This window comes from Bacillus rossius, chromosome 3 (assembly GCF_032445375.1).
Source record: "Bacillus rossius redtenbacheri isolate Brsri chromosome 3, Brsri_v3, whole genome shotgun sequence".
Classification (NCBI taxonomy): domain Eukaryota; kingdom Metazoa; phylum Arthropoda; class Insecta; order Phasmatodea; family Bacillidae; genus Bacillus; species Bacillus rossius.
Window position 1 is genome coordinate 20,997,093 of NC_086332.1, and position 27,789 is coordinate 21,024,881.

Genomic DNA, 27,789 nt, shown 5'->3' on the forward strand with positions numbered 1-27,789 from the left:
ACATTTCTATAGCAACCATTTAAAATCGATTTGCTTACAATTACTTTTTGTGATAACAGAGTATTTGATGAAACCTGTATTTGATTTTATTGTAAGCTATGTCTCTTGTTTCTGATTCAGAGTCAGAAAATCTTTTCTACCATAATCTGACAGTAGGAGTGATGGAAATATTAGGTATGGTAACATAAGAAAATTATTCCCTTTCTCTTTTTTTTTTTATCACATTTTTTTGTTCAGCATTATTTTAGTAGTATGTTTTATCCCTTCACTTGGTACAAATATTCATTTTCACAGTTAAAATGTAGTTTTTACGCAGTTGTAATAAATGTTTAATTGTCATTTCAAAGTTATTAAAAGTTCTAAACTTGGAATGGAAAACCGTCAAATGGACTGTAGGTAAGGAATGCAGATTTAAATATTTTGGTCATGGTTTCACGTTTTTTTTAAATTTGGATAGCCGAACCTAACCAAACCTTTTGCTTTAGTTATGTTCATTTAAAAGTCTGAAACTCAGGCATATTGGGATATATACATATATTTTCTTAGTTTGGTTAGGTTTATAACGGTTTGCAAGGTTTTAATTAAGGTTGGTTAAGATTCCTCAGATGTAGGTGGTCATAAAAAAATTAAAAGGTTTAGTTGGGTTCAGTTGGCCCCATGAAAAACAATCATTACACACTATTTACGATGCTTGCCTACCTCCTGTTTGAAGTTCACTGTAATGGTTCAGCAATACTGTTTTCATTTATAAAGCTACTCGACAAAAAATTATGAATTTCATACATAAAAAATTTTAGTGTGTGCCGATACAGGTTTCCGGCTTGGATGTATTTCAGCTTGGTAGGAGACTCGAAAATGGTTGCTGAATATTAATTAACCGGTGCTTTTTCAAAGGGCTTTTGCGCTTTGTAAGTTTTTATTGTTTACACTTTAATACTGGCAAGCCATGTGTGCCAGTTCTTCATCTTTCATTTCCATTAGAGCTTGCACCAGGTCACCTCAGAAAATTTTACGAAAAAACTAATTCCTCTGACTCAAGAATTACGCAACTGTGTTGGCTCCCTCATGACCGCACAACGGTGATGGGTAAGAGCAATCTCCCTCATGGCGGGGGCAATTCTCTGCCATTCTGCCATTGCTTCTTCATCGTGTCCCCTTTTGCCAGCTGAAAGGAGCGCAGTTTTTCCATGAAGTAATGATAAAATTCCGAAAATACTTCCCCCCCCCCCCGGAAACTAGAGACGTTTTAATATTTATCCTGAAAACAGAGTTTCTAAATTCCTTCTGGTTTCTGAGAAATTTCATCTAACCTTGTCTGGGATTTTTTTCTAGCAGTATGGATGCGTGAAGCGCCGACCACTGACTTGTTACATGCAATAGCATTTAACCTGACACACAAAAGGAATTGTCATTACATCTACATGTATCAATGTAAGGAATCATTTGTATATATTTTACGTATTCTATTTTGTTGCATCATTGTGGTGGAGAAAAAACATAACTTTTTAAGTGTGTGACAAATAACTCTTACATTATGTACACTAATATGATTTTGGATGATTATCAGCTGAGTGCTGTTTCTTTTCTAAATTGTAAAATTTAACTTTTTTCCTTGTCTCATCACAGTGTTCTGAATTCTTTGTTATTCTTTACTATACACATGCTATGCATATAACCACAGGTAGGTATGAGTTAAATAGTATTTTATAATCTCTCTAAGTGAACTTGGTTACTTTAAAAAAAAAAAAATATGAGTTAAAATGACGTCCCTCGGCTTCAGGTCCCCGTTTTCCCGTTGAAATAAATGTCCTGTTATGCCCGTACTGCCCTCGTCGGAGAGGTGTGGGTCCAGGCCAACGTGGCCGGGACCGGGAAAGGCGGGACCTGGAGGGAGAGTGAAGTGATTGCGAGGAATGTTGGTAGGTTGTCGCAAGCAGAACACGGCATTAACGAATTTCACGAGCCGTCTTTTATTAACGCTTATAAAGTCCTGCCGCAGCCTGGCGGAACCGTCGCGGAACAAGTGCCCTACCACGGCGACACGGACTCCCTGATGACGGGGCGGTTCTCAAATACGTTTCGGCGCGAATCGTAAAGTTTATTAATGCTAGGCTGACCCAGTGAGAGAGGGCCCGAAGACGGAGCGCTGTACATACGCGGCCCGTTACGTAATGTTCCGTGGACGGCGAAAAGTTCAGAGACTCGTAGCACCGCGTTCGCGTTGTAGAAACTGCCCGCTAGACACGTCTCCCGATGACTCGTAAGTTAACAATGCTAAGCTGATTCGCGGTGGCAGCTCAGCTGCCGTGACCGACTGCGGACTGAGCGAACGTTCAATCCCGAGCGCAACGTGCGCGGCTCGCGGAGCAACGAACACGTCTGTCTCCGCTCGAGACCAGGACGCGACTGCCTCTCCCCGCTCGCCCGCGGGCCGGCGCCCGCGGGTGGCGGGGAGGGAGGGGAAAATCGGCCGGCGTGGGAGAGAGCTCCGTCCCGCGGCGCGCCAGGCTGCAATTACATACTACGGCGAAACACTTCAGAAAAAGTTATTGAATTATTTACAAAGACATACACGAGACATTAATTACACAGCGAACTTGCACAATGAATAATAAATAAAATAAGTTAATTACACACATTCAAATCCCTTAATCGTTTACAAATATATACACACTGAAATAAAAGATAAAGTCACATAGAAAAAACACTCGTTGGCATGCTAGGGCGCACGCGGGTGCGTCCCTGGCCGTCGCACACACTGGGGTTCACTGGGGGGGAAAACAGGCCCCCTCAGGCCCGCGTCGGTGGCCAGGTACGGCCTCTGTATCTGGGAGGGTACGACGACTGTCGTCATATGCCCCCCCTCTCCCGAGGCCGTCCTGGCCCCCGACGCCGACCTAGACCGGCAGCCGCGTCCGCGTCCGGCCACTTGTCTGGTCGTCGGAGCTCGTCACGTCATTCCGTCCGGGTCGGGCAAACTGGGGCAGGAGCTGCATCACGCTGCAGCGTAACCCCCCCGTCGGTCGTTTGTCTTACGTCTCGGGGTTTGCGCTGACTCCCCCACTCGTAGTCCCGGAGGTAGTGGGGGGCCGTCTTCTCACGCGTGGACCGGCGCAACGCCGGTCCCCTCCCCGCGTGAGCGGTCGTCCTCGGCTCCCCGGAAGGCAAGTCCAGGACCACCTGCTGGGCCCTGTCGACATCGCCCTCCCCACTGAGGAGCCGGACCGTTACCCCGTCTGTCACGTCCTTGCTCACGTCCGTCCCCGTCACCCGCCGTTCCCAGGAGTGGACGTACCTCCGTCCACGTCTCTGGGTAGGCTCCGGCAACGTCACCACTGGTTCACTCAGGTCGACCAGGTCGCCCTGAGCAGTGTTGTCATGTGTTACGTCCTCGATGAGTGGTCCATCAGTGTCGTTGGCGTAGGCGCTGACGTCATCAGGCGGGAGCACCCGGTCCACGAAGCGCTCCAGCTCTGCCATGCTTGCGCCACGCGGACCCCTTCCGCCCCTTCTGACGGGCGTCCGTTCCCCGCCCCCTCTTGCCAGTTGCCAACCACCGTTCCCCTTTTGCTGTCCCCCCGTAGGAGGCTGAGTCGGTGTCGTCGTGGGGGCCCGTCCATGTGTCGTGCCCCAGGTGTCGTCGTCCCTGTCAACGTTCCTGCCAACCCCCCGCAGTGACTTGGGGTGGGCGTGTCCTCGTCGACGTCCCTGATCCGGCTCCGGTGGCGTCACCACGGGGTCACCGAGGTCGACCAGGACTCCTACTGCGACGTTGTCATCGGTCCTGTCCCGTGTGTCGTCGTCCCTGTCAACGTTCCTGCCCACCCCCCGCAGTGACCTGGGGTGGGCGTGTCCCCGTCGACGTCCCTGATCCGGCTCCGGTGGCGTCACCACGGGGTCACCGAGGTCGACCAGGACTCCTACTGCGACGTTGTCATCGGTCCTGTCCCGTGTGTCGTCGTCCCTGTCAACGTTCCTGCCCACCCCCCGCAGTGACCTGGGGTGGGCGTGTCCCCGTTGATGTCCCTGATCCGGCTCCGGTGGCGTCACCACGGGGTCACCGAGGTCGACCAGGACCCCTACTGCGACGTTGTCATCGGTCCTGTCCCGTGTGTCGTCGTCCCTGTCAACGTTCCTGCCCACCCCCCCGCAGTGACCTGGGGTGGGCGTGTCCCCGTCGACGTCCCAGGTCCGGCTCCGGCGGTACCACCACAGGGGCGCCGAGGTCGGCCAGTACACCTTCGGTGACGTCATCCTCGGCCTCGTCACCGTCCACTGGTCCGCTGTCGTCGTGGTCGTACTCGTCGTGCGGGTCGCCTATCAGTCGAATGTCGTCCCTGTGCACCTTAGTTGTCCGTCCGTCGGCGCGACGCACGAGGTACGAGGTGGTGCCCAGTCTGTCTACGATCTCCTGTGGCCCCGCCCACTTAGGAGCCAGACTGGCGCAAAAGCCCCGCTCGCCAGCCGACAGGTGATGACACTTAACAAACACCTGCTGGCCAGGCTCTAGTCGTGCTGGGGGCTGGTGCGTCTGCGGCGTACGTCTAGTCAGGTAGTCAGCTTGGCGACGTCGGGCGTCTTCGCGCAGATCGTCCGTGGTCATGTTGTGCAAGTCGGGGGTTGCGCGCGCTTCCCCGGGCAGGGCGAGGTTCCGGCCCTGCACCAGTTCAGCGGGGGAATGGCCCGTGACCGCGTTCGTCCGACGGCGCAGGCAAAACAGCAGCGTCGGCAGGTGCAGGTCCCACTTGGTGTGGTCCTCGTCCAACCGGATGCGCAGCTGAGTTTTAATGTCCTGATTCCGCCTTTCGGTCGGATTCGCGCGCGGATGGTAGGTGGGCGTCGTGTGATGCTCCACCCCCCAACCCGCGCAGGACACTCGCCAGCTTCTCCCCGTGAACTGCACTCCGTTGTCCGTCAGCAGGACCGCGGGGTACCCGTATCGCGGGAAGAACTCGCGCTCGAGCAGGGCAATCACGGTGCCGGCTTTCACGTTTGGTACTGCGAACGCCTCCGCCCAGCGGGTGAAGACATCCGTGACCACAACAATGAATCGCCGACCACGGGACGTGCGAGGATACGGCCCCATAATATCCACCGCCACAGTGTGGAAGGGATTCCGGGGCCGTCGTGGGACCTGCTGCTCCTTGCCGTCGGGTCGCCTGGACTTCCGCTCCTGGCAACGCAGGCAGGCCCGCACGTAGCGTCTCACTTCTGCCGCGTCGCCAGGCCAGCGGAACGTCCGTCTGACCTCACGCAGCGTCTGCTCCGCGCCCGGGTGTCCCGCCAGGGGGTGGTCATGCAGGTAGCTCAGGACCCAGCGCCTGGCCTCGGGCGGCACGTGGGTCCGCCACCCGCTCGACCTGTGAGCCCCCTTGGTCTGGAGCACCCCGTTCAGGCTCCGGCAGCCCGGTATCACCCCCTCCCCACACTCTGTCAGTCGGGTCCGGGTGTCGGGGTCCCGGAGTTGCGCCGCGTGGACCCACACCAGCAGGTCAGTCATAGTCTCGGGTCGCGCGTCGGGTGCAGGAGCAGTGGGGCTTGTCAGCGCGTACAACGCGCACGGTCGCGGCACCGAGTCCTCTACCCCGCGCTCACGCTCAGGGAGGAGCACTTCCTCCCAGCCCTGGTCGTCGTGGAACTCATTCTCAGGGTCCGGATTCCGGGACAACTCGTCGGCCAACTGATTTTCACGTCCAGGAATGTGCTCGACCGTGAACGAGAATTCCTGGATCAGCATGGCCCACCGAGTGAACTTAGACTTCCGGCCCTGAGCGGAGTCCAACCAGCGGAGGCATTGGCTGTCGGTTCTCAGCGTGAATGAGCGGCCCTCGACGTGGTGACGGTACCTCTGTAGGGCCCAGACCACCGCAAGGCACTCTTGCTCATTCACGTGATACTTCCGCTCAGCCTGCCCAAACTTGGCGCTGGCGTACTCGATCACGCGCCTCTCGCCCCGGTCATCCATCTGGTACAACACCGCCCCCATCCCCTCCTGACTCGCATCCGTCTGGATGAAGATGGGGCGGCTGGGCACCAGGCGTGAGAGCGTGTGACAGTTCCTGAACCGGCGCTTCACCTGTCGCAAGGCCTCGTCCGCGGCGGGGGTCCACCGGAACTTAGTCTTCGGCGACAGTAGGTCCGTCATCGGGGCTGTCACCGTGGCGAAGTCGGGGACGAAGGACCGCAGCCAGTTGAGCAGCCCCAGCAGCTTCTGGAGCTGCTTCCTGGTCTTCGGTGCCCCCTTTCCCTCTATTAGCTCCAACTGCTCAGGTCGGGGGCGGCACCCCTCCGCCGTCACTATGTGTCCTAGGAACTCTATTTCCGTGGCCCCAATGTGGCATTTCTTTGGGGCGCACGTCAGTCCGTGTCTGGCCATACGTTCTAGCACCAATGCCAGATGGTGCGCGTGTTCCTCCCACGTCCTGGACCAGATGATAACGTCGTCCAGATAGGCACTGGCGAACTCACCAATGTACCCATCCAGAACACGTACCATCAGGGCCTGGAACGTGGCAGGGGCGTCCATGAGACCAAACGGCATGGCGCAGAACTGGTAACGTCGACCGTCTGGTGCCGTAAATGCTGTCTTAGGGCGGTCCTCCAGACATACCGGCACCTGCCAGTAGCCTGATTTTAAGTCTAGTGTCGTGAAAATAGTGGCGTCCCCCAGTCCTGCCAGTGCGTCTGTGATATTGATCTGCGGGGGCGGGGCGGGAATGGTCAGTTTGTTTATCGCCTTGAAGTTTACGCAAAAGCGTAGACTTCCGTCTTTCTTGGTGGCCAGCACCACCCGTGAGTTATACGGGGAGGTGCTGGGTTCCACTACCCCGTCACGTAACATCTCGTCAATTTGAGTCTGTATGGCCTCCCGTTCCCGGATGCCAAATCCGTATACCTTCTCAAAGGGAGGGCGGTGCGGTACCATCGGTATCCGGTGCTCCGTCACGTTTGTCCGTCGTAGCCGGTCCGCGGCCGCAAATACCTGTGCCTGAGAGGTGAGGACATGGTTGATGACATCGACGTACTCCTCTGGAACACCGTGCTGAAGGTCTTCTAGGCGAATGACTGACTGAGGGGGACTGGGGGGAACCTGGTGCACGCCGTACACCGTCCAGCGCCCCTGGGTGCCGAAGTGCATCCGGCCAGCTCGTACTTCCACGGTGGCGTCGACCTCGTGCAGCCATGGGACCCCCAGAATCAGCCCCTCGCGGAGCTCGGGGACCACCCAGGCCTCGACGTGGCTAACGTGACCAACGATGCTCATTGTTACCTGAGTGATGCCCCCTGCTGCAACGACGGCATCCCTGGTGGCCAGCTGCACCAGCTCCCTCCGCGGTGTCACTGCCTCCGCTCCCACCAGGTGGGCCGCGATGTAGGTTCGGCTGGCGGCGGTGTCCACCAGGGCCAGCATCTCCCGCCCGTTAGCGCGGACAGGAATTCGCAGCAGCTCCGGCTCCTCGGGGCCGACCTGCCCCAGCTGTGCAGTCGTCTGTCCCCCACCGCCCCCGGCCACCTGGCCGTCCGGGCGTGGGGAACTCGCGGCGAGGTCCGCGGCTCGCTCCGGCGCCGACGTGTTGACGTTCCGGTGGTCCACCTCGTCGACGACAGGTCGACGAGGCGGCTGGTCCGGCCCTGGTATAACCGGCCTCAGGGCCGCGGTGGTGGCGCCGGCAGTCAGCTGTCCCTGCACGGAGATGGCCGGCGGGATGCCTGCGCTGATGCTCTGGTTGTCCGCCCCGTCGACGGCGTGTCGACGAGGCAGCTGGTCCGACCCTGGTATACCCGGCCTCAGGGCCGCGGTGGTGGCGCCGGCAGTCAGCTGTCCCTGCCCGGAGATGGCCGGCACGATGCCTGCGCTGATGCTCTGATTGTCCACCCCGTCGACGGCGTGTCGACGAGGCGGCTGGTCCGGCCCTGGTACACCCGGCCTCAGGGCCGCGGTGGTGGCGCCGGCAGTCAGCTGTCCCTGCCCGGAGATGGCCGGCGGGACGCCTGCGCTGATGCTCTGATTGTCCACCCCGTCGATGGCGTGTCGACGAGGCGGCTGGTCCGGCCCTGGTATAACCGGCCTCAGGGCCGCGGTGGTGGCGCCGGCAGTCAGCTGTCCCCGCAGTTGCCTCGGCGTGGGGACAGCTGATGAGGAGTAGTCCCGTTGTCCCCTGCTTCCCGGCGGCATACAGGACGTTAGTGCGGTAGGCGCCGGTGGTGGTCGACGTGTTCTGTCAGTTACTGGGACTGCCGGTGGCTGGCGGGCCGGGGAGCGGCACCCAGTTGTCCCTCCGCCCCCGGTCCTGCGTTTCCCGCCTGCGACGTGTTGCCTTCGCGCGCCTCCTCCCACGCGGCTCTGGTGGGGCAGAGGCGATGCCAATGGTACGCGTCCGGGCAAAAACGGCATCGCGGCGGACGTTCGTCCCTCTCTCTCGTATCTGTCCGCTCGTGACGTCCTCCTCCTGTCGCAGCTGGTTCCGGGCGTTCCCTGGTGCCACCGCGGTCTGTTGTCCTGCGCGGTCCCGCGCCGCCGGCATAGCTCACCACGGCCAAGTCACTGTCCGTGACCTCTGTGACGGTGACCCCCCGCGGCCCCGAGCGAGCACGGGGAGCTCTCGCGCCCCTGAGTGCCGTCCTCCACTGCGACATGTCACGTTCGATCACGCGGGCGAGGGCCACGAACTCCTCCGTGTCACGACCAGCAGCCGTCCTCATGAAGGGGCGAAACTCTGGCAGCAATTGTTCGACAATGGTTGGCAACGCCGCACTCACGTCCCCACTTGTCCCCAATCGGCGGAACATGCGTAACTTCTCGTAAATGAACTGCTCTGCACTCTCGTCCTCCTCCTGGTTTCGGCAATAAAATGTCCGCAAACACATTGCCCGCGCCTGATCGTTATCAAACCTAGTTTTGACTTGGCGTACAAAATGTCCCCACTCGGTATCAAAACTCCCGGCCATTGACCACCAGTTTCTTGCCTCACCGCGGAGATGTCCCGCCACTCGCGGCGTCCACTCCGCCCGTCGCACTTCGTACAATTTTAGGAGGTGTTCACACTCCCGCAAAAACTCCCGCGGGTCCTCGTTGTCTCTCCCCGCAAACTCTGGCAACTCAAACTGCGCGCTCACGTACCGCACTACCGGCCCATCTGCGTCCGCGTGCCTGTCCCCCTGTTCCCGATTACTGTCCTCAACTGTGCTGTCCGTGCTGTTCGCGCCCTCGGCCGCGCCGCCGGACCCGCACACCTCGTTTTTTACGTCCATTTTCGCGGAGTCTCCCTCCTTACACAAGTCTGTTTCGAAACTGATTAGATCGTATCTTTCTTGTCCCGCCTGTTTCCACGCCATCCTGTCCTCCTGTGCTACTGATCCGCGGATCGTGAACACAATCTCCCCCAGTAATACAATACGATCCTCCCCAGCGCGTTATCTTCAGTCCGGGATACCGCTGCACCGCCGTCTTGTATTTCTGTCCCCCACGACGCGCTATCTCTCGCCGAAACGTCTCGTGTTCGCGCTGTTCCCGCGCTGCGTTATCTCCCGCCGGCGCGCCGGCGCGACGTCTCGAATTCGAGCCGCTCCCACGCCGCGCAGCCGCACCTGCTTCCGTTCTGTCCTGCACCTGCGCGCTTGCGTGCGCTTGCGTGCGCTTGCGTATGCTTACGGCCACACTAGTTGGGCGCCAAATGACGTCCCTCGGCTTCAGGTCCCCGTTTTCCCGTTGAAATAAATGTCCTGTTATGCCCGTACTGCCCTCGTCGGAGAGGTGTGGGTCCAGGCCAACGTGGCCGGGACCGGGAAAGGCGGGACCTGGAGGGAGAGTGAAGTGATTGCGAGGAATGTTGGTAGGTTGTCGCAAGCAGAACACGGCATTAACGAATTTCACGAGCCGTCTTTTATTAACGCTTATAAAGTCCTGCCGCAGCCTGGCGGAACCGTCGCGGAACAAGTGCCCTACCACGGCGACACGGACTCCCTGATGACGGGGCGGTTCTCAAATACGTTTCGGCGCGAATCGTAAAGTTTATTAATGCTAGGCTGACCCAGTGAGAGAGGGCCCGAAGACGGAGCGCTGTACATACGCGGCCCGTTACGTAATGTTCCGTGGACGGCGAAAAGTTCAGAGACTCGTAGCACCGCGTTCGCGTTGTAGAAACTGCCCGCTAGACACGTCTCCCGATGACTCGTAAGTTAACAATGCTAAGCTGATTCGCGGTGGCAGCTCAGCTGCCGTGACCGACTGCGGACTGAGCGAACGTTCAATCCCGAGCGCAACGTGCGCGGCTCGCGGAGCAACGAACACGTCTGTCTCCGCTCGAGACCAGGACGCGACTGCCTCTCCCCGCTCGCCCGCGGGCCGGCGCCCGCGGGTGGCGGGGAGGGAGGGGAAAATCGGCCGGCGTGGGAGAGAGCTCCGTCCCGCGGCGCGCCAGGCTGCAATTACATACTACGGCGAAACACTTCAGAAAAAGTTATTGAATTATTTACAAAGACATACACGAGACATTAATTACACAGCGAACTTGCACAATGAATAATAAATAAAATAAGTTAATTACACACATTCAAATCCCTTAATCGTTTACAAATATATACACACTGAAATAAAAGATAAAGTCACATAGAAAAAACACTCGTTGGCATGCTAGGGCGCACGCGGGTGCGTCCCTGGCCGTCGCACACACTGGGGTTCACTGGGGGGGAAAACAGGCCCCCTCAGGCCCGCGTCGGTGGCCAGGTACGGCCTCTGTATCTGGGAGGGTACGACGACTGTCGTCAAAGTCTTTCAGTATTCGCCAGTGATGTGTAAATATCTAACCTAGGTAACAAGCAAACTCATGTGTTCTCATGTTGTTCATTTTGCAAATAAACTTATAATACGAAACTTGGACACAAAATTTAACATTAAAAGTTTTAAAATCATTTAGAGGGTGATAAGTAAACTGATGAATAAAATAGTAGGTTTTCAAACAATTAAATTTCTGGATGCGAATCTCACACATACTTTTTGTGCCCACTGCTAGAAATTTCTGCCTGAATAGTAAACATTGCTTGCCACCATCAAATGCAGATAGCGATTAGCAGCACAAAACAATCAGAAATTTTAAACTATAAAAACGGCTCCAATATTCTTTAACAGTGACAAGATTTTAACCTTTGAGATTACCAAGTGTTTGATTACCTACCAAGTGTTTGCTCTACCGCTGTCCTAGTACATAAGCCTCTTGGCAATTTAAAAGGAGAATATGTATCATAATCATTGTAATGCCAGTTTTCTTAGGTATTTAATAACCTGCTATTACTTTTTACTATGACTATTTTAGTTTACCAAATATATTCCAGGGTAGTTTCACTATTACCTATAAAGTTTCATTTGGCACACCAATACATTTGGTACGTCCGCTAATGTTAACGAAAATCTTCTACCAAATGCTGTATACTTACAGAGAGTTAGGATATTTACATATCAATAAAAGGTACCACTAGCAACAGAAGAACAATTAGGATTAATTCTGAAATTTTTAAATAAAACCTTTCATGCTTATTAGTACTGTCAAAAAGACAACACCACATAATGTATACTGTAAAAACAACCACAATTTCTCCATAAGATTATTAAGTAAATAGGTAATATAACTAATGGATAGTGTTTCATTAAATGTTCTGTAGCACAGTGACAATGTAATGATAAATTCAACTGATAGGGTTTAAATTAAAACAATTATTTATCTTAATGGTACCTTTTTGAATGTGTCTTTAGAAAAAAACTTATTTGTAGCTGGTTATGTACTGACAAGACAGTTCGGCTAAAAATTAAAAGAAAGTAGACATGTGAGAATAGTTTTGGTTTAAACAATAGGTATTATCAAGAAACTTTGACAGTTAATATAAGGATGATTGTGTTTAGAAATTTTAAGTTACTTAACTTAAAAGGTAAAGTACATGTTGCCAAACAAATTGTTAGTGTATTGCAATCCAAAAACAATATAAACAACGTGATTCCAATTGGTTATGATATTGGTCCAAAAAACTAAATTATATTAATGCTCCACCAGCAGATTGTTTTATAAACCAAAATAATACTCTCCTGTGTAATGCATCTTATGCTAAACTAAACAATAAATTCATTAGTAGACAGAGTATTTGTGGCAAACTCGCAATTATGCATCAAAATATACATAGTATTAAAAATAAAAAAGACTTATTTTATGAAGCAATAAAGTCATGTAATCAGGGAAATAAGATAAATTTACATGTTTTATGTTTATCTGAACATTATTGCAAATCTTATGAAATAGAACAGATTGTAATCCCTGGATATAAACTTGCAAGTTTTTATAGTAGAAATGAGACTACTGGTGGAGGTGTATGTATATACATTCAACAAGATGTCAAATTTGAATTAGTTAAATTTGATATAAATAAATTATGTATTGAAAAGGATTTTGATACAATGGCTTCTATAGTTTTGCAGGATAGAAAGGTCTATATAATTGTCACTTATAGATCTCCTTCTGGCAATTTTTTAATATTTTTAAATGGTTTAGAATCTGTATTAAGCAAATTAATCAAGATCAAAAGTAAAAATTCTGACATAATTTTATGTGGTGATTTTAATGTAAATTTTATGTTAGACAGTGTTAACAAACATAGATTATGCTCATTGCTTTTAGTATATAACTTAATACCTACCGTAAAACGGGGTGAATAGAAACAAATTTGAACTTTGGATTAAAAATTTACTTATTTTTTGTTAGTTGAAAACAAAAAAATAATATACAAAACTCAGGTCTATAGTGCCCCTATCACTGTATGATATTATTAGTAAATATTTTTGTTTCAATAAAATTAAAAAAAATAATAACATGGTGTTTCTAATCACCCCACAGAAAGGGGTGAATAGAAACAATAGTTATAAACCATGGTTGTTTCTTTTTAAACCAAAGTGGGGTGAATAGAAACAATTAAATATATATTTTTCTATTAGGAAATAAGTAGATAAAATGTTATTTCACAATATAATGGTTTATTACTGTAAAAAGTGAGAAAAATTAACAAAAATGGTGTTGTCACATATGTACAAACAGAACAAAACAAAACTCTCTACCATGACCAATGGGCTGAAGCATTAATAAACTGTTAAATCAGTCAGGTCATCCTCAAAACATAGCATGTCTTTAAAACGAGCACCTGAATTGAGAACTGGTGACGACAGTTTTCGGAAAACATCGTTTTTCGAAACAAAAGATTCTTCTTCAGTCATTGTGAACTTTTTGGTTTGTGGAACTCTTTTTAAAAATGTCCCAACAAAACCATTGTCCATAAGGTAACTAACTTTACAGACATAATATCTAAACGATGTTTTTGTTTTTCCATATATTTTGACCACCATGTAATCACCTTGGCTTATGGAGATACCAGTGTTTTCATCTTGATCAGAAGAATTTGAAGATATCAAAATTAGGTCATCATCGCTGTCCTGCACTGAGTAGGCACAATCATCCTCTGATGATGAATCAAGAAATTTTCTGTTTTTCTTGGCATTTCTTTTCATTGGCTTGGCCTGTTTCGATGTACAAGGGCTTGGGTCACTGTGAAGTGAAGTATGGAGGGTTACATTCTCCCCATCCACTTCCTCAAAGTCATCAACGGTAACACTTCTGCCGGGCTGGACCTTTACTTTTGTCCTTTTTTTCTTTGGTTTAGGAGTCTGGTCTTGCCTAAGACTTTGAAGGAGTTCCTTAAAGATCTTGTCAACAGCATTAGTGGATTCTTCAAGGTTTATCATAGCCTGGTTTTGGTCTATTCCAGTACCTGGGAGCATTGACAACACATTATTGCGGTTTAAGGGCACGATCCCGCATTTCCTGAAACCTGCAATAACATTTTTTTCCTTCAAGGAGACACACAACTTTTTCAAAAGCAGAGGAAATTTATCCTTAGGAACTGTTGCCTCATTTCTTCCTGGGCCTTTCTTCCATTCCTCTAATATTTGGCGCCAAGTAGTTTTAAGAGGCCGAAAAAATGCCACGTCCAGCGGCTGTGTTAAGTGTGTTGAATTTGCTGGTAGAAATATAAATCTTATGTCATTATCTTGACACAGCTTAACCGATTCTAATGACAGATGCGAAGATAAATTGTCTCCAATGAGAAATTTCTTCCCGTCTAGCTTTTTCAAATATGGGATAGCAACTGTAAGGACCCAGTCCTCGAAGCAGAACGAATCGAACCAGCCAGATTTCGTCCGATTATATCTTGCATGTTTTGGCCCACCTTCAGTCCAGGTTTGATATAAATGCAAAGCCTTATACACAACATAAGGGGGTAGTATAGTGCCATCTGCAGCGGCAGCAAACATCACAGAAGTTGATGCCTTTGATGAGTTCATGATCCTTTCAGGATATTTAGTTCCCCTCCGTGTGATTATCTTTCGTTTTCCTGGATCGTCCGTAAGGTTCGTCTCGTCATAATTTATTATGTTAGATGGTGGCACATTCTCTATTTCATTTGACAATTCATCAAAGTAACTGTTGATGGTTTCTGGTGTTACACCGGCTCTGGAGCGTTTAATGTTTTGGCACATTCGCACTGCCAATTGATCTTTGTGTCGTCTTATAAATGATACCACAAAATCACGACCGGGAAGATTATTCTTAAATCTTTTTACTTCCTTCCCCCTACTATCCAGAAAGTCCTTTACTAGTAGTCTTAAGGTTGTAGAGTCGATAGGATAGCCCCATTCGCTGCATATTTTCAATCTATCTACAAACAAATTCTCTTCTTCAAAAGACAAGGCAGTTTGTCCACCCTGATGTTTAATGTCGGGGCCTCTTTTTACGTGTCTGTATAGTACACTATAATGAATCCCATGTTTTTCAGCTGCTTTCCGCAGGCTAATGCCAGATTCAATGTCAGAGAGGGCATTTTTTATATGATCAGGGCTGTGTTTTTTGTAACCGCCTCCGACAATGGGTTTGTACTTCCGTGGCATATTTAAACAGCAACTCTGAAACAAGAAATATATTATTTAGGATGGTATATAATAACTAGAGAATGGATAATAGGTGTTTATATAGTATTAATATGGCCTACTAGATTTTTTTTTTTAATTTTGCTGTTGTGGGGTGAATAGAAACAAGAGAATTGTTATGTTTCTATTCACCCCACAAACTTTAAAAACCTAACCTGAAAATTTTGAAAATTCTTGGAGATTATTTCGTCAAAAGTAAAACAATAACCAAACCTTACTTTTTTATAATGATGTTATAGGTAGTATTTACAATGCCAATAAATATCGCATAAAGAATATATGTTTACTTACCAGAGAAGTTCAAAGTAGGTCGGAAAACATCTTTAAAACTTTCAAGAGACACACTAGGGTAAACATCAACCTACAGTGCTGCCACACAATCAAACCATAATTTTCTTGTTAGTCTAAAGTGTTGCCAACACAAAAGCAATAATAGTTCAATTAAAATTCAATATAAATGTATAATATTCAAAGCAATACCATGATTATGAAGTTTTGTTTCTATTCACCCCACTGTTTCTATTCACCCCATTCTACGGTACTGTTGATTTTCCTACCAGAATTCAAGGCCTCACAGCAACTGTAATAGATAATATTTTTGTTGAGGCTCATAATGTTAAAAATTGTTTTACTATACCTTATATTAATGCCTTGTCTGATCATGATGCCCAACTATTATTTTTTAGTAATCCTCAGTTTGTTATTAGTTTTGAAAAACCTTTTAAAAGTACAAGGATTAGAACTATCAATAATACAACAATTTCATTTTTCAGAGCTAAATTACTTTTGGAAAATTGGTATGATGTTTATACATCAAATGATGTTAATTTACAATATAATAAATTCCACTCAACTTTTTGTAAATTGTTTGAAGAAGCCTTTCCAAAAAAAGTTGTTAGAGTTAATAACTCCTCTCAAAATAAATGGATAACTACTGGTATTAGAAATTCGTGCAATAGGAAAAAGGAACTCTATATTCTGGCTAAAAATGCAACTGATACCAGTATTAAGACATACTATAAAAGATATTGTATAATTTTGAATAAAGTAATTAAAAAGGTCAAACAGCTTTATTTTGACAGACTTATCAGTAATTCAACTAATAAAGTACTAACTTCGTGGAAATTAATTAGAGCGGAAATGAACCGTGTACAAAATAATTCCACTTCGGTGAAACTAACTGTGAATGACAGAACTGTTCAGGAACCAATTCATGTTGCTAATATTTTTAATTCATACTTTCTTAACGTTGCAAAAAAACTTAATAATAAACCTAAAATAGGCATCCAGCCAAATATAATTCCTCATCACGTTATCAACAAAACAAATAATGAGTTTTTCATAACACCTACTAACATAATAGAGATCTGTAAAATTGTAAAAGCTTTTAAACCTAAAGCATCCTCAGGAATTGATGAAATTTCCATAAAATTATTAAAGCAATGCATTGACATACTTAGTGAACCTCTTACTTTTATCTTTAACTCTTCCATGACATCAGGTATATTTCCTGATAGATTAAAATTTTCTGTGGTGACACCTCTTTATAAAAAAGGTAATAAAGATGAAGTATCTAATTATAGACCTATTAGCCTAATCTCATATTTTGCAAAAATACTGGAAAAATTAATGAATAATAGATTAACAGATTATCTTGAAAAAAATAATATTTTATCTAAGTCTCAATATGGATTTAGAAGTGGGAAATCTGTTAATGAAGCTTTTTTCAAATTTTCCTCCACTATTCTTGAAGCACTAGATAATAAAGAGAATGTGGCAGGTATTTTTTGTGACTTAGCTAAAGCTTTTGATTGTGTTGACCACAAAATTTTGCTAAATAAACTTCAATTTTATGGTATTAGAAATACTGCGCTCCACTGGTTTACATCTTATTTGTCAAATAGGTATCAACTAGTAAAAATTTCTGATAATAGACATAGTACAGTTCACTCAAATAAAGGGTTAATTAATCTTGGTGTGCCTCAGGGGTCGATCCTGGGACCATTATTATTTTTGATTTATATAAATGATCTTCCTTCTTTTATAACTGATCAGTCTGAAGTAATTTTATTTGCAGATGACACTAGCATATTGTGTCATAACATTAAAAATCAAGAATTAATTCAAACATTAAATAGTGTATGTGATAAATTAAATCAATGGTTTAATGCTAATAATCTTACTCTAAATATTGATAAAACAAGTATCTTAAAATTTCACTTACATAAACAGTCTAACCCTGTAGTTCAATTGAATTATAGTGATACTAAAATTACAGAAGCAAATAGTGTTAAATTTTTAGGCTTGCATGTAAACAATACCTTGTGTGGCAAGGAACATATAGTTAAAATGATACCTAAACTATGTTCAGCTTGTTTCGCACTTCAATCGTTATCAGCAACTGTATCTGTTTTTTATTTAAAACAAATATATTTTTCGTTTTTTCATTCTGTAATGTCATATGGGATCATTTTTTGGGCATCATCACCCTATGCTAATGATGTTTTTTTACTACAAAAAAAAATTATTAGAATAATATCTAATGTTAATCACTATGATTTCTTGTAGACCATTGTTTAAGAATCTAAGGATACTTACTATGATGTGTCAGTATATATACTCATTAATATTTATTAATTTTGTAGTTAAAAATAATGATAGTTTTGATAATAACAGTGCAATACACACTTTATGACACCAGAAATAAATCCGACTTGCATGTGCCAAGTAATAATACATCAAGGTATCAAAAAGGTGCACTGTACTCTGGCATAAAACTTTTCAATGCACTCCCTCATAAATTAAAAGCAATCTCCCATTGCAACCCAAGACTATTTAAAGTTCTACTCAAAAACTATTTATTAGAAAATTCATTTTATACATTAAATGAATATTATAATAATGTTTAGAATAACTTATGATGATTTGTTTGCATATTGATGTATTTATATTTTTGTTTTAATTAGTACTAATTTGATGTGATATTATGATTTAATTAATTTGATTGTTTGTATTGTTCATTTTTGTTGACTTTATTGACATGTTCTATATTCTTTTAAGAATCTGTTGAACGAATTTTGAAATAAATAAATAAATGCACAAAACATAATTCAAAAGCATTGTTTGCTTTTTGCATTTCAAGCAAACTACTGAACTATGCGAAAGAAGTTCAAGTTGCAGGTCAAGAGGAGAATGATAGGATAGCATTTGGTACAACATGCCATGATGCATGATTTCTTTTTTATTTTTGTGTAGTGTCTATATCACTTTTATTGTTTGCAGAATCTTAAAACATTTTTCAGTGACTTTTAGGTGCACCAAAGTTGTCTTTTTAGTTTTTATTATGAGCTAAAAATATATATGTTCCTAAGAAAGTTGTGATAAGTTTTGGCTACTCAATCGACCCATTCATTACCTCATGTTGGGAAGAAAATTTGAGAACAAAAAAGACATCAGTCAGGCTACTCTTCGTGATGAGGGTAATTCCTCTGTGCTTTCACATGCACGGGAATTTACGGGTGCCTCATAAGTCTGCTTCCGAACCAGCACTAGTTACAATTTTGGCATCAGATACTGAAACTGTTTAATTACTTAACTGTTAGTAAAATATTTTTTTTTTGTACTTTTTCAATTCATGGTAGCCTAAGTAGAAAAAAAATTTAAACTAAACATTTTTTTGGACAGTAGTACAAAATTATTTAAATTTTTGAATGAAAACCAGAACTAAAACTTTGTAAGTTTAAGTTTAAATTAAAATTTAAGCCAAAATTAGATAAATTGCATTTTGTGTTTTTGCTGTGGATTTCGATGTTACGCGGTGTATGGACTTCCATTTCGGCGTTTGTTTGGTTGGATTGCTGCTCGCTATATGAACCTCGCCTGTAGCCATCACTTGATGAGTCGTGCAGAAACTGTTGTGTGTGCATGTGGGCATGCTGTGTGCAGAGGGCACGGAAGGGGTGCAGGACATAGCGGTGGAGAAGCGGCTGCCGTGCGAGCGTGTGCTGCTCTCCTCCTGGGAGCAGAGACACTGCTGCACCCTCCCTGAGGACCTGCGGCAGTTCTACCTCTCCACAGACGGCTTCCGCCTCGTCTGGAACTACCGGTACACAGGTGCTGCTGTCTTCCGCCTTCTCCCCCCCCCCCCCCTCTCCAGCCCACTCCCTACGTAACAAAGTGAGTTGGTGCTGACAGAAGCATTTCTGAGCACAAGTTCATTTTATTAATGTGCCTGTTATGCCAACTGCTCGATGCCAATTTTGATGGGCACGGATCAAAGGATCTTTGAAACAATTCCTCCTGTCTTAAGCACCTTTAGTGAAATGCCAAGGGAGATTAAATTAATCTTACTGGCTATTACCGATTACCTACATGAAAAGATAATTACGGTACTATTCATTTTAAGTATACCTAGGTAATATTAAGTAGTTCAATTAAATCCAGGCATTCCCAAGAAAGAAGACTCTACAGAACGGGAAATGGGCTTTTGGCTACAATAACTATAGAAAGTGTGTGGAACTCCAGTATTTTTTGTAATTACTTAAGTTTATTTTGTAATGCAAAACTACCGTGTTTTCTCGCATAATCGTCGCAGATTTTATTCTAAAATCAAGTTTGAAAAGTAGGGGTGCAACCATTGTGCGGAAAAATTTTTTTTGTTAGGTAAAGTTATTCATAAAAACAAATCCCGTTCATGGAAAGTACGTTTATTTAAAAAAAAAGGCGGAGTATACAAGAGCACGCCAAACAATCTATATTAATAATTCCTTAAACAAAAACCTTTCTTCAACTTTAAATAGAAAAACCAAAACTCTAAAGCGAACGCGTGAACTAACGTGTCGTAGTGTACACACTTGCCACGAAAGAATGCGGGCTATCAAATGTAGTTAACTCGGCACCTGACAGAGAGCGCGCGCGTTGGATCCAATCGGTGAGATATCGATATTCGACTACGTGCGCGCGCTCTATACGGGAAGCAACATAACCAAACATGAATGATGCGCTGGCTACATTTTTATAAGCGGTACGCCGCGGTAATGCAGACAATCAGATAAAGGAAATATCGTTTAAAAACGTCTTTAAAAGAACATTTACACGTCAGACAACTTTGTATTTCCGTTAATTAAATAAATAAGTGGTAATGACCGAAATTAAATTTTAGATTATACCTACACCGCGGCGACGCAGACGATCAGATAAAGGAAATAACTTTTAAAAACGTCTTTGTAAGAAAATTTACACGCCAAACAACGTCGTATTTTTCCGTTAATTTATTAAGTACGTGGTAATGAACGAATAAATATTAGGTTTCTACTTTAAAATACATCGTTTTATATGGAAAAGATACCTACACAAAGCGTTTGGCATCTACTAGCGGGACCAAAAACATCATGCGACGTTTACACGAGAAGTTTTTTTATCCCATTTTTGACAGCCAAAAATATGGTTGCGACGATTACGCGCGTGCGACGATTCTGTGATAAAACACGGTACAGCTTGGTTCTTTTATATGCTATTCTGTCTTGTATGATGCTCTTTTGTTAGGAGGAGATGCTGCAGTTCCGTAAATTTCACAAAGAAAATATTACGTGGATTAAGTATGGATATAAACCCAGCGTGCAGGCGGCAGTCTATGGACTCAAAACTGAATGGCTTGTTTAGCAATTGAACCATCATAAACGCATGTCATGAAAGATTCAGCTAGTGCATTATTGTGGTTGTAAAGCTTTGTATGTCAGAGTTGGAATGCAGTAGTAGTTTAAAACTTCTTTATTGGTGCATTCAGATATGTCCAGCGTCCAATTAGTTTGCGAACGCTGAGTGGTACCTTTTTGGAATTGAATTGTCACAAGCACATTCTACTAATAGTTGTTTCTTGGGATTCCTATTGAGTAAATATGCCAACTCCCTCAAAATTGTACGTATTTTTTTTGCAATATTCTTCGTGATTTCGTCTCCTAGTTTTTTTATACAGTAAACTTTTAAAACTTTTCAAACATTGTTTGATATCTAATCAAACATTGTTTGATGTCTAATATCTGCTCTCAAAGTAGAAGAGTAACCCAGAATCCAACATTCTAGATTATTTTTTATTAATAGTAGTGACCCCTAAATATACAAAAATTGTTTTAATGGCGCATGTGAAAACCCTTATCGTAACGATATACGTATATTCACAAATTGAATAGTCAGGTTTACATTTTGTTATGTCCCTAAATCTGTTCTATTTACATTACTTTCCACTTTTCAAATTGATATCCCAATTTGTAAGACATATTCTCATTGAAATGTGTGTATGTTGGAGAATTATTTGCAAAGAAATGCACATGTCGTTCATCAACTGATTTTGACAGTTTTGTTGGTAAATCTCAAGTACATAATTGTTGGCCTCTTATGCAAAACACAAGAATCAATCTGTGTCATATCATTAGAGATCTGCAAAATTGGTTTTATTATTTGAGGCAGTCAGAAGCAAAGAAATATAAGTGAATACAGGATTGTTTTGAAAATTAAGCCTCAAGCCTCCAAAGAGAGTGAACATTTTGATAAGTAGTTTACCAAAAAAAATACTTCATGGCAGCAAAATTCTTGGATTAAATATGTATTCCTTTGGGACCAAACAGTTTAATATTATCCTCCAACTTTACATACTACATATCTATATTTTGTCACTTACACACCTTTGCTTCAAACCACTTCATTTGACAACAATCTACCTATACTGCGAAGTGTCTTACATTTTAATCGCCTCTATGAGTGGTTCACAGGTTATTTGAAACACCCTGAAAAACTTAGAGCTAATAACAAACTTGCAAGAAGCGCGAGATCTAATCACGTGTGACCAACTGCCAATCAACAAACACCACCCGGATTGTGTGCAAGAAGTGGAGCCTACCATGGTGCCAGAAAATAACCCCAATTTTGCGTGTGTCTGCGCAGGGCCATTGAGGACGAAATTCTTGGGGCATAAATTCAGAAGCCCCAGTTGAGCACAACATTCTTTTTTATGATTGTGTTTATCCTGATAGGACAAAAGCGTGTTAATAGAAACAAAAGTGAGGTTACAACATAAAGTAGTAGATAATATGGAGGCTTTCTTGTTTCATCTCATTCAGTGAGTGCTCAGCCGCGTCAAAATGTACCATCTATGTGCGAAGCAAACGAAAAAAAGTTAATTAATAAGACATACTAGTTAAATATATTATTATATTAAATAAAAATACCGTGATATATTTCGTGTTCTAACCCAATTTTAACCATTTAAAAACTTCAAACAAAAGAAATTATGATAGAGAATATTGCTTTTGTTATGTTGCATGCTCTGTTAGCTGTTTACAATGTTAAAGTATGGCGGACTCGGCTAGATGAGATGATGTATTTGTAATTTGTTTCTTTTGCTTTCTTTACGTATTGTGTAATTCAACATGAAACAAGTTAAAACACGGTTATGATTCTAGAGTTTGGAAAACAAATATTTCATTTGATCCTAATGACTTTTATAATGTAATTGTATAAGCTGAAACTGCAACGAATATAAACGTGATATAACTATTACGTAATTTACCGAATTTTAAAATCAAAGTGCAAGGTGAGTTACGTAAATATTGTGACAATATTCTGGCCGAAAGAAACGGTAATTTTAGCAGGAATCGCTGGTTTCATTCAGGAAAAAACTTTTTTTCTAAATTATTAAGAGTGCTTAGTACCATACTAAATACGATACGATTCCTTGAAACTTGGTGGAAGAATCGACGGTTCCGATTCCTGGCAGAATCGGCGGAATTGTAGCACCGAAGAATTGACACGACCCATCCCTAGTATTTATACATGTATTTTTTTAATTGTTGGGGTTGAAAAATTGTACTTGACAAGTAATGGGAAGGGGGCCCTGAGACCATGTGTCGTCAGTCTACGAGTGGTTCCACAGGGCAGGTGCTGCCCGTCGGGAACATGCGCGTGAACGCCATCTCAGAGCTGCGCCGCGTGGGAGGCCTGAAGAGCGGCGGCGACGCGGACTGCCCCAACCCGCTGGACGCGGAGGCGTGCTGGCGGGGGGAGCAGCAGGAGGAGGGCTTGCAGCGGCCGTCGCTGGGGGCGCACTGCAAGGTGTTTGAGCTGGACCCGTGCGGGGGGCTGGGCAAGGTGTGCCTGGCGTACGTGGGCGGCGCGGAGCGGGAGCTGCAGCGGCACGGCCCCTCCGTGTGGCTGCTGGACCGCTGCTGCCGGTGGCACCCGCTGGCCCGCGGCTTCACCCAGTACTTCCGCATGATGCTGGTGCACCTGGGGCTGCCGCAGTGGCAGTTCCGACACACCCCCGCCGGCCTCACGCCCTGGGCAGAGGTGAGCTGTTCGTGGTCCAGGGGCATGTTGTAACAACATTATTGATAATACTGTATGTACCCTGCCACAATTTTTCATAAAATTTTGTGCAGCTTATTTAAAAGTTGAAAATGCCTTATGTGTTAGGATGACACTAGTTTTGTCAAGCTCCAAGTTTGAGTAAACTGCATTTGCTTATAAACGACACTCATTTTGCATGCTGGATTTTTTTTTATCAGGAAATCTTGCAGCGGGAAGAAAGTGTATTGTGGTGGAAAATTAGATACATGACTGGAGTAAAGATTTGTTTTTGAATGGTGGTGGAAATTAATTCGAAATGTGAGAATTTTATGTGTGTGCTTCTTCAGAAATTTCTCAATTTATGTTGTTTAATATTAGTGATGTGCGAGTCTCGGCATCATCGAGAACGAGTCGAGACAGAAATTTTCTCGATCTCGTCTCGAGATAATATTTTTGGCTCGGAATTTTCGAGAATTTTGTAAACAAGAAATAGGTTAGGTAATATAATATATTGAGGCGACATTTTGTGTTGCGTGTTGAAATAATTAACATATCTTCAACGTAACGTAGATCGTATAAAATAAAATATACTTGTTACGATAGTATACACGATAAATTATTAAAAAGTTAAAAACGAACAACTTCCGTTCACAAGTCACTACATGAAACGGTAAACGTAAACAATGAATTGTGCTGTGGTTATCACATTAAATTACAGAAGAAAATGATTATTTTCCGTCAATAAAACCAACATTAAAGTTTAAAATAAATTATTTTCGGTATCAATATCAAGTATCAACGTAAAACGGTACGGTAAAAAATAAAAATATAAACATGACTGCAGAATTCTTCCGCGATTGCATTTTGTTTTATGGCCTTAGGTTATACACAAGGCCAGCAGTATATAACAAGCAACATGATGTTTAAATTGCGGTCCGTATCGATAGTGGCGAATGTTCAGACTTTCATGATCAAGTACCGTCCATGGCTCAAGGAAACTGTATAGACTATGGAGTCAATAACGTATGTTTACATACGACAATAGGCAAATAAACTTGAGTGTAAAGGTAAAGTTGTAATTGCAATTGTGGATACTGTACTTGATAAAATTATTGAATAATTATGTATGTTTGTCAGATTATTGAGTTTTACTTTTTTGGATCATATTATCCTGTTAACTAAAGTACAGATTTCTCGATCTCGACTCGATTCTCGAGAATTTTTAAATTGCTTTCTCGATCTCGTCTCGAATTCAAAAAAGTCTTTCTCGCACATGCCTATTTAGTATGTTTTTATCATGACATTGATTTTGGTACTTGTGACCGAGAGGTTAATGGCGATTCACTGCAGTAAACAGAACGGCTACGGACAGTAGCCATTTCACATTAATGGCACTTTTCTTCATGCATCACAGTAAACATATTATTCACACTTAATCCATAAATAAAATATTTACTGCAGAATATCTTTAGACATGTATTTACATAGATTTTTACTGGAAGTATTCACACACTTAATAGTACTCGTGTCGCAGGAATAAAGTATGTTGAAAAAAAATGACCGACATAAACACCATTACAAAGAATGCTATTAGTTTAAAATTTGATTTATAATTTAGAATAATTACCCAAGTTCAGTGAAATATAGTCACAAGTATTTAAAAGTTTCGTGCAAAGCTTATTTTAAACAACGAATATTATTGGTTATGGTATAAATATTAAGGGTGCAAGGCTTATTATGGTGAATAGGGATGTTAGCTACAAATAATAATTCTTTCTTTTTTTTATAAAAAAAATAAAAAAAAGTGAAGGTCTTTTTTTCTTCTGAATCTTGTTTTAAGCTGGCAGGGACCAATATCAAAGAATTTCCCATTGTGAACACTTTCTTGCAGCTATTTTAGGACCATTTTTAAATGTTAGGACACTTGAAACACACTGACTTGCTGAAAAAGTAACTTAAAGTAGTTATATATTACCACTCACTTTGCATGAATAGTTAACTACAGTGAAAGTCCGTTGTAGCGAATACGGTCTATAACGTAAAGTCCGCTATAACGATAATTGCCATCGGCACCGTCAGTTTTGCATATGCTGCGTAGGATAAAAATTTCGGAAATAACGAATGCAGCGTGGGCTCATATTCGCTATAGCAATAGATTACACACCTGTAATTTTGCTCTAAAACAATGAGAAAATGTCTACAATTTCCTTAATAAATGAAAAACAGCTTCGCACAATTTCAGGCGTCCGGCAAATGAAACAACGCGCATGACGTGGCCGTCTTGGCAACACCACACAAGGTGGGGCCCCACAGCGAGCATAGCTTGCCTCGTGGCGACGAAAGCAAGACGGCCCTGCTGCGAGCATTACTTATTTAGAATCGTGCCGACTGTAGCCCGTAAATGAGCATAACTCGTCTCACAACTCACACTTGCATCGTAAGCGTGCGGGGAGTTGACGAACACGGAACTTGTCGAGCTCGTCTCTTCTAATCAAAACGAAGCGGCGTCTGAAGATGACGACGAACCAAGTGTCGTATCTGTTCCGTCGAAAACGTCAATGATGGAGGCACTTGACACATTCAGTCGTTTTTATCAGCATACAAATGCTTCGACGAAAGATTTGATGAACTTCCAAGAGGTTCAGTCGTTTATTTTGTCCGAAAGTCTAGTGAAATCAAGGCAAACGAAAATTAATTCGTTTTTTAAAAAGTGATTTTTAATTTTGTGTTATTTTCCAAGGGTCTGAACGAGTGATTATTTTTGTGTTACTAACCAATTGTCGGAAAAATTATTTTATATAATTTGTAAGGTTGTCCAACGTAATTAGAGATTTTTTAATTTTTTTTTTGTATTCAAAACTCCGCAAATATGCACCCGATATCATCAGCTGTCTCCAGCAAACCAGCTGCAGTCAAAGCGACAGGAAGCGGCCAGCATGACCTTGCGTGACCCTGCCCGCCCATTTCCATGTAAACAAACAGCTGTGCGCTTAGCCACAATGTGCGTGACGGCCTTATCACGGCCACGCGGTCTTATAGTCGGCAAGTGCTGATATAGCTTAAAAATGTTATTTTAGTAAGTTTTATGTATATATCCTTTACTTTGGTTGTGAATTTCCATAGTAAAAACAAGCGAGAAAATAATATATTTTAAAAATGCTGCAAAAATAAGATTTTTTTTAAAATTTTGGCTATAACGAAAATTCGCTATAACGAAAATTCGCTATAACATAAACTTTTGGCGCAGTTATAAATTTACGTTATAACGGACTTTTACTGTATATGCATTGGTTTTAATTTCTCTGAAAAATATTTATATTGCAATGCAGTATCATAAAATATTTGATGTAACTTTTGTACATGCACTATTAAGAAGTTTGACACAATGTGTAAATAAATTTTCTAGGTGCCTTACTCAATATTAACTTAAGAAAAAAATTAACTATGAACTGATATGACCTTACTTTTCATAATAAATCACCATATAAAATTAGTGAATTTTATTCTCTATCATTTGTATAAATTTTAGTTAAAAAATGCATGCAATAAATTGTTTAAAAATTAAGTTCATTGCAGTGCACACAATACACGTGAAAATACAACACAGCAAAGAACATTTGTCCATTCTCAATTAATATGAAATAAAACTCAACAATCCTGCTGAATGGACATGGAATGTCACTAAGCTCAAAACTTTCCTGACATCTGGAACAGAAAATTTGTCTCTCTTGTATGGTAAATAGAAGACATAAAATACTGGTTCAATTTTGTTGCACAGCAAATGTTCGCAATGATCGCGCCACACCTCCTCCAGAACGACAATTTTCCGACGCATGGCGAGGAGTGGGACCTGGAGACACACAGTGTGGACCCGGCCATCTTCAAGACGCAGCGGAAGACCTCCAGGAAGCGAAGCGATGCTAAGCCTCCCACTCTCCCAGACTGACTCACTTCAGTCTTCACTCTGCAATAAAAATCATTTTGTAACACAAGTGTCAAGCAACGGAATAAACGAGGTAAAATTATTTTTGTTTATATGCTCAGTTGTCAGTTCCGCTTCATCTTGCGGTAGAACAGATGTGAAGTCTATTGCATGCACAAGTTCACCTTTTCGACAGATTCAATGAAGCATTAAGCTGTCATGTCTCACAAATTATTATATAAAATAAAATATACACACATAGAGTACTGTTTTCCAAGGAACTCAGCTAGCCAACAATTTCTATTATAATTTTTCTTAGAAATAAAGTACAGTAATCAATAAAGACAAGATTTGTGGTTTTATTTTTTATTTTTAAAATAGAATATTTATTTAGGTGTTAATGTTTCACTTTTATAAATGCAGTTTTGTAATGATTACCCAAAAAAATAGTACTAATACTTGGTTTTGCAATTTTTACAATAAAATAATTTGTAGAACATGTGTGGTT

The 27,789-nt window shown here is 43.5% G+C and overlaps 3 protein-coding genes across 3 annotated transcripts in view; 1 reads left to right on the top strand and 2 right to left on the bottom strand.

The window, feature by feature from the left end:
- Positions 1–15,682, bottom strand: part of LOC134530328 (uncharacterized) — a 31,325-nt gene extending 15,643 nt beyond the window's left edge. Inside the window, exons 1-2 of the mRNA XM_063365060.1 lie at positions 15,311–15,682; positions 12,678–14,995 (exon numbers count right to left, since the gene is read on the bottom strand). Of these exons, the coding sequence (XP_063221130.1) occupies positions 13,118–14,980 (1,863 nt within the window). The 5' untranslated portion in view covers positions 14,981–14,995; positions 15,311–15,682 and the 3' untranslated portion in view covers positions 12,678–13,117. The remainder of the gene's footprint in view (positions 1–12,677; positions 14,996–15,310) is intronic.
- On the top strand, positions 1–27,637 carry LOC134530330 (tubulin polyglutamylase complex subunit 2). Its single transcript, XM_063365063.1, has 4 exons — positions 1–174; positions 18,965–19,132; positions 22,947–23,359; positions 27,138–27,637. Exons 1-4 carry the CDS (start codon positions 99–101, stop codon positions 27,303–27,305), a joined length of 825 nt encoding a protein of 274 aa, XP_063221133.1. The 5' UTR covers positions 1–98; the 3' UTR covers positions 27,306–27,637.
- The window catches only part of LOC134530327 (cysteine-rich protein 2-binding protein), a 44,073-nt gene continuing 35,500 nt past the window's right edge, over positions 19,217–27,789 (bottom strand). Inside the window, exon 12 of the mRNA XM_063365059.1 lies at positions 19,217–27,323. The gene's annotated coding sequence lies outside the window, so the exon portion shown is untranslated. The remainder of the gene's footprint in view (positions 27,324–27,789) is intronic.

What these genes read in the sequence shown, in the direction of transcription:
- LOC134530330 (XM_063365063.1), top strand. Translation starts at nt 99, where the DNA reads ATGTCTCTTGTTTCTGATTCAGAGTCAGAAAATCTTTTCTACCATAAT. An exon ending in AGGAGTGATGGAAATATTAG is followed by an intron (nt 175 to 18,964) that starts GTATGGTAACAT and finishes TGCTGTGTGCAG; the next exon opens with AGGGCACGGAAGGGGTGCAG. An exon ending in GCCTCACGCCCTGGGCAGAG is followed by an intron (nt 23,360 to 27,137) that starts GTGAGCTGTTCG and finishes TTTGTTGCACAG; the next exon opens with CAAATGTTCGCAATGATCGC.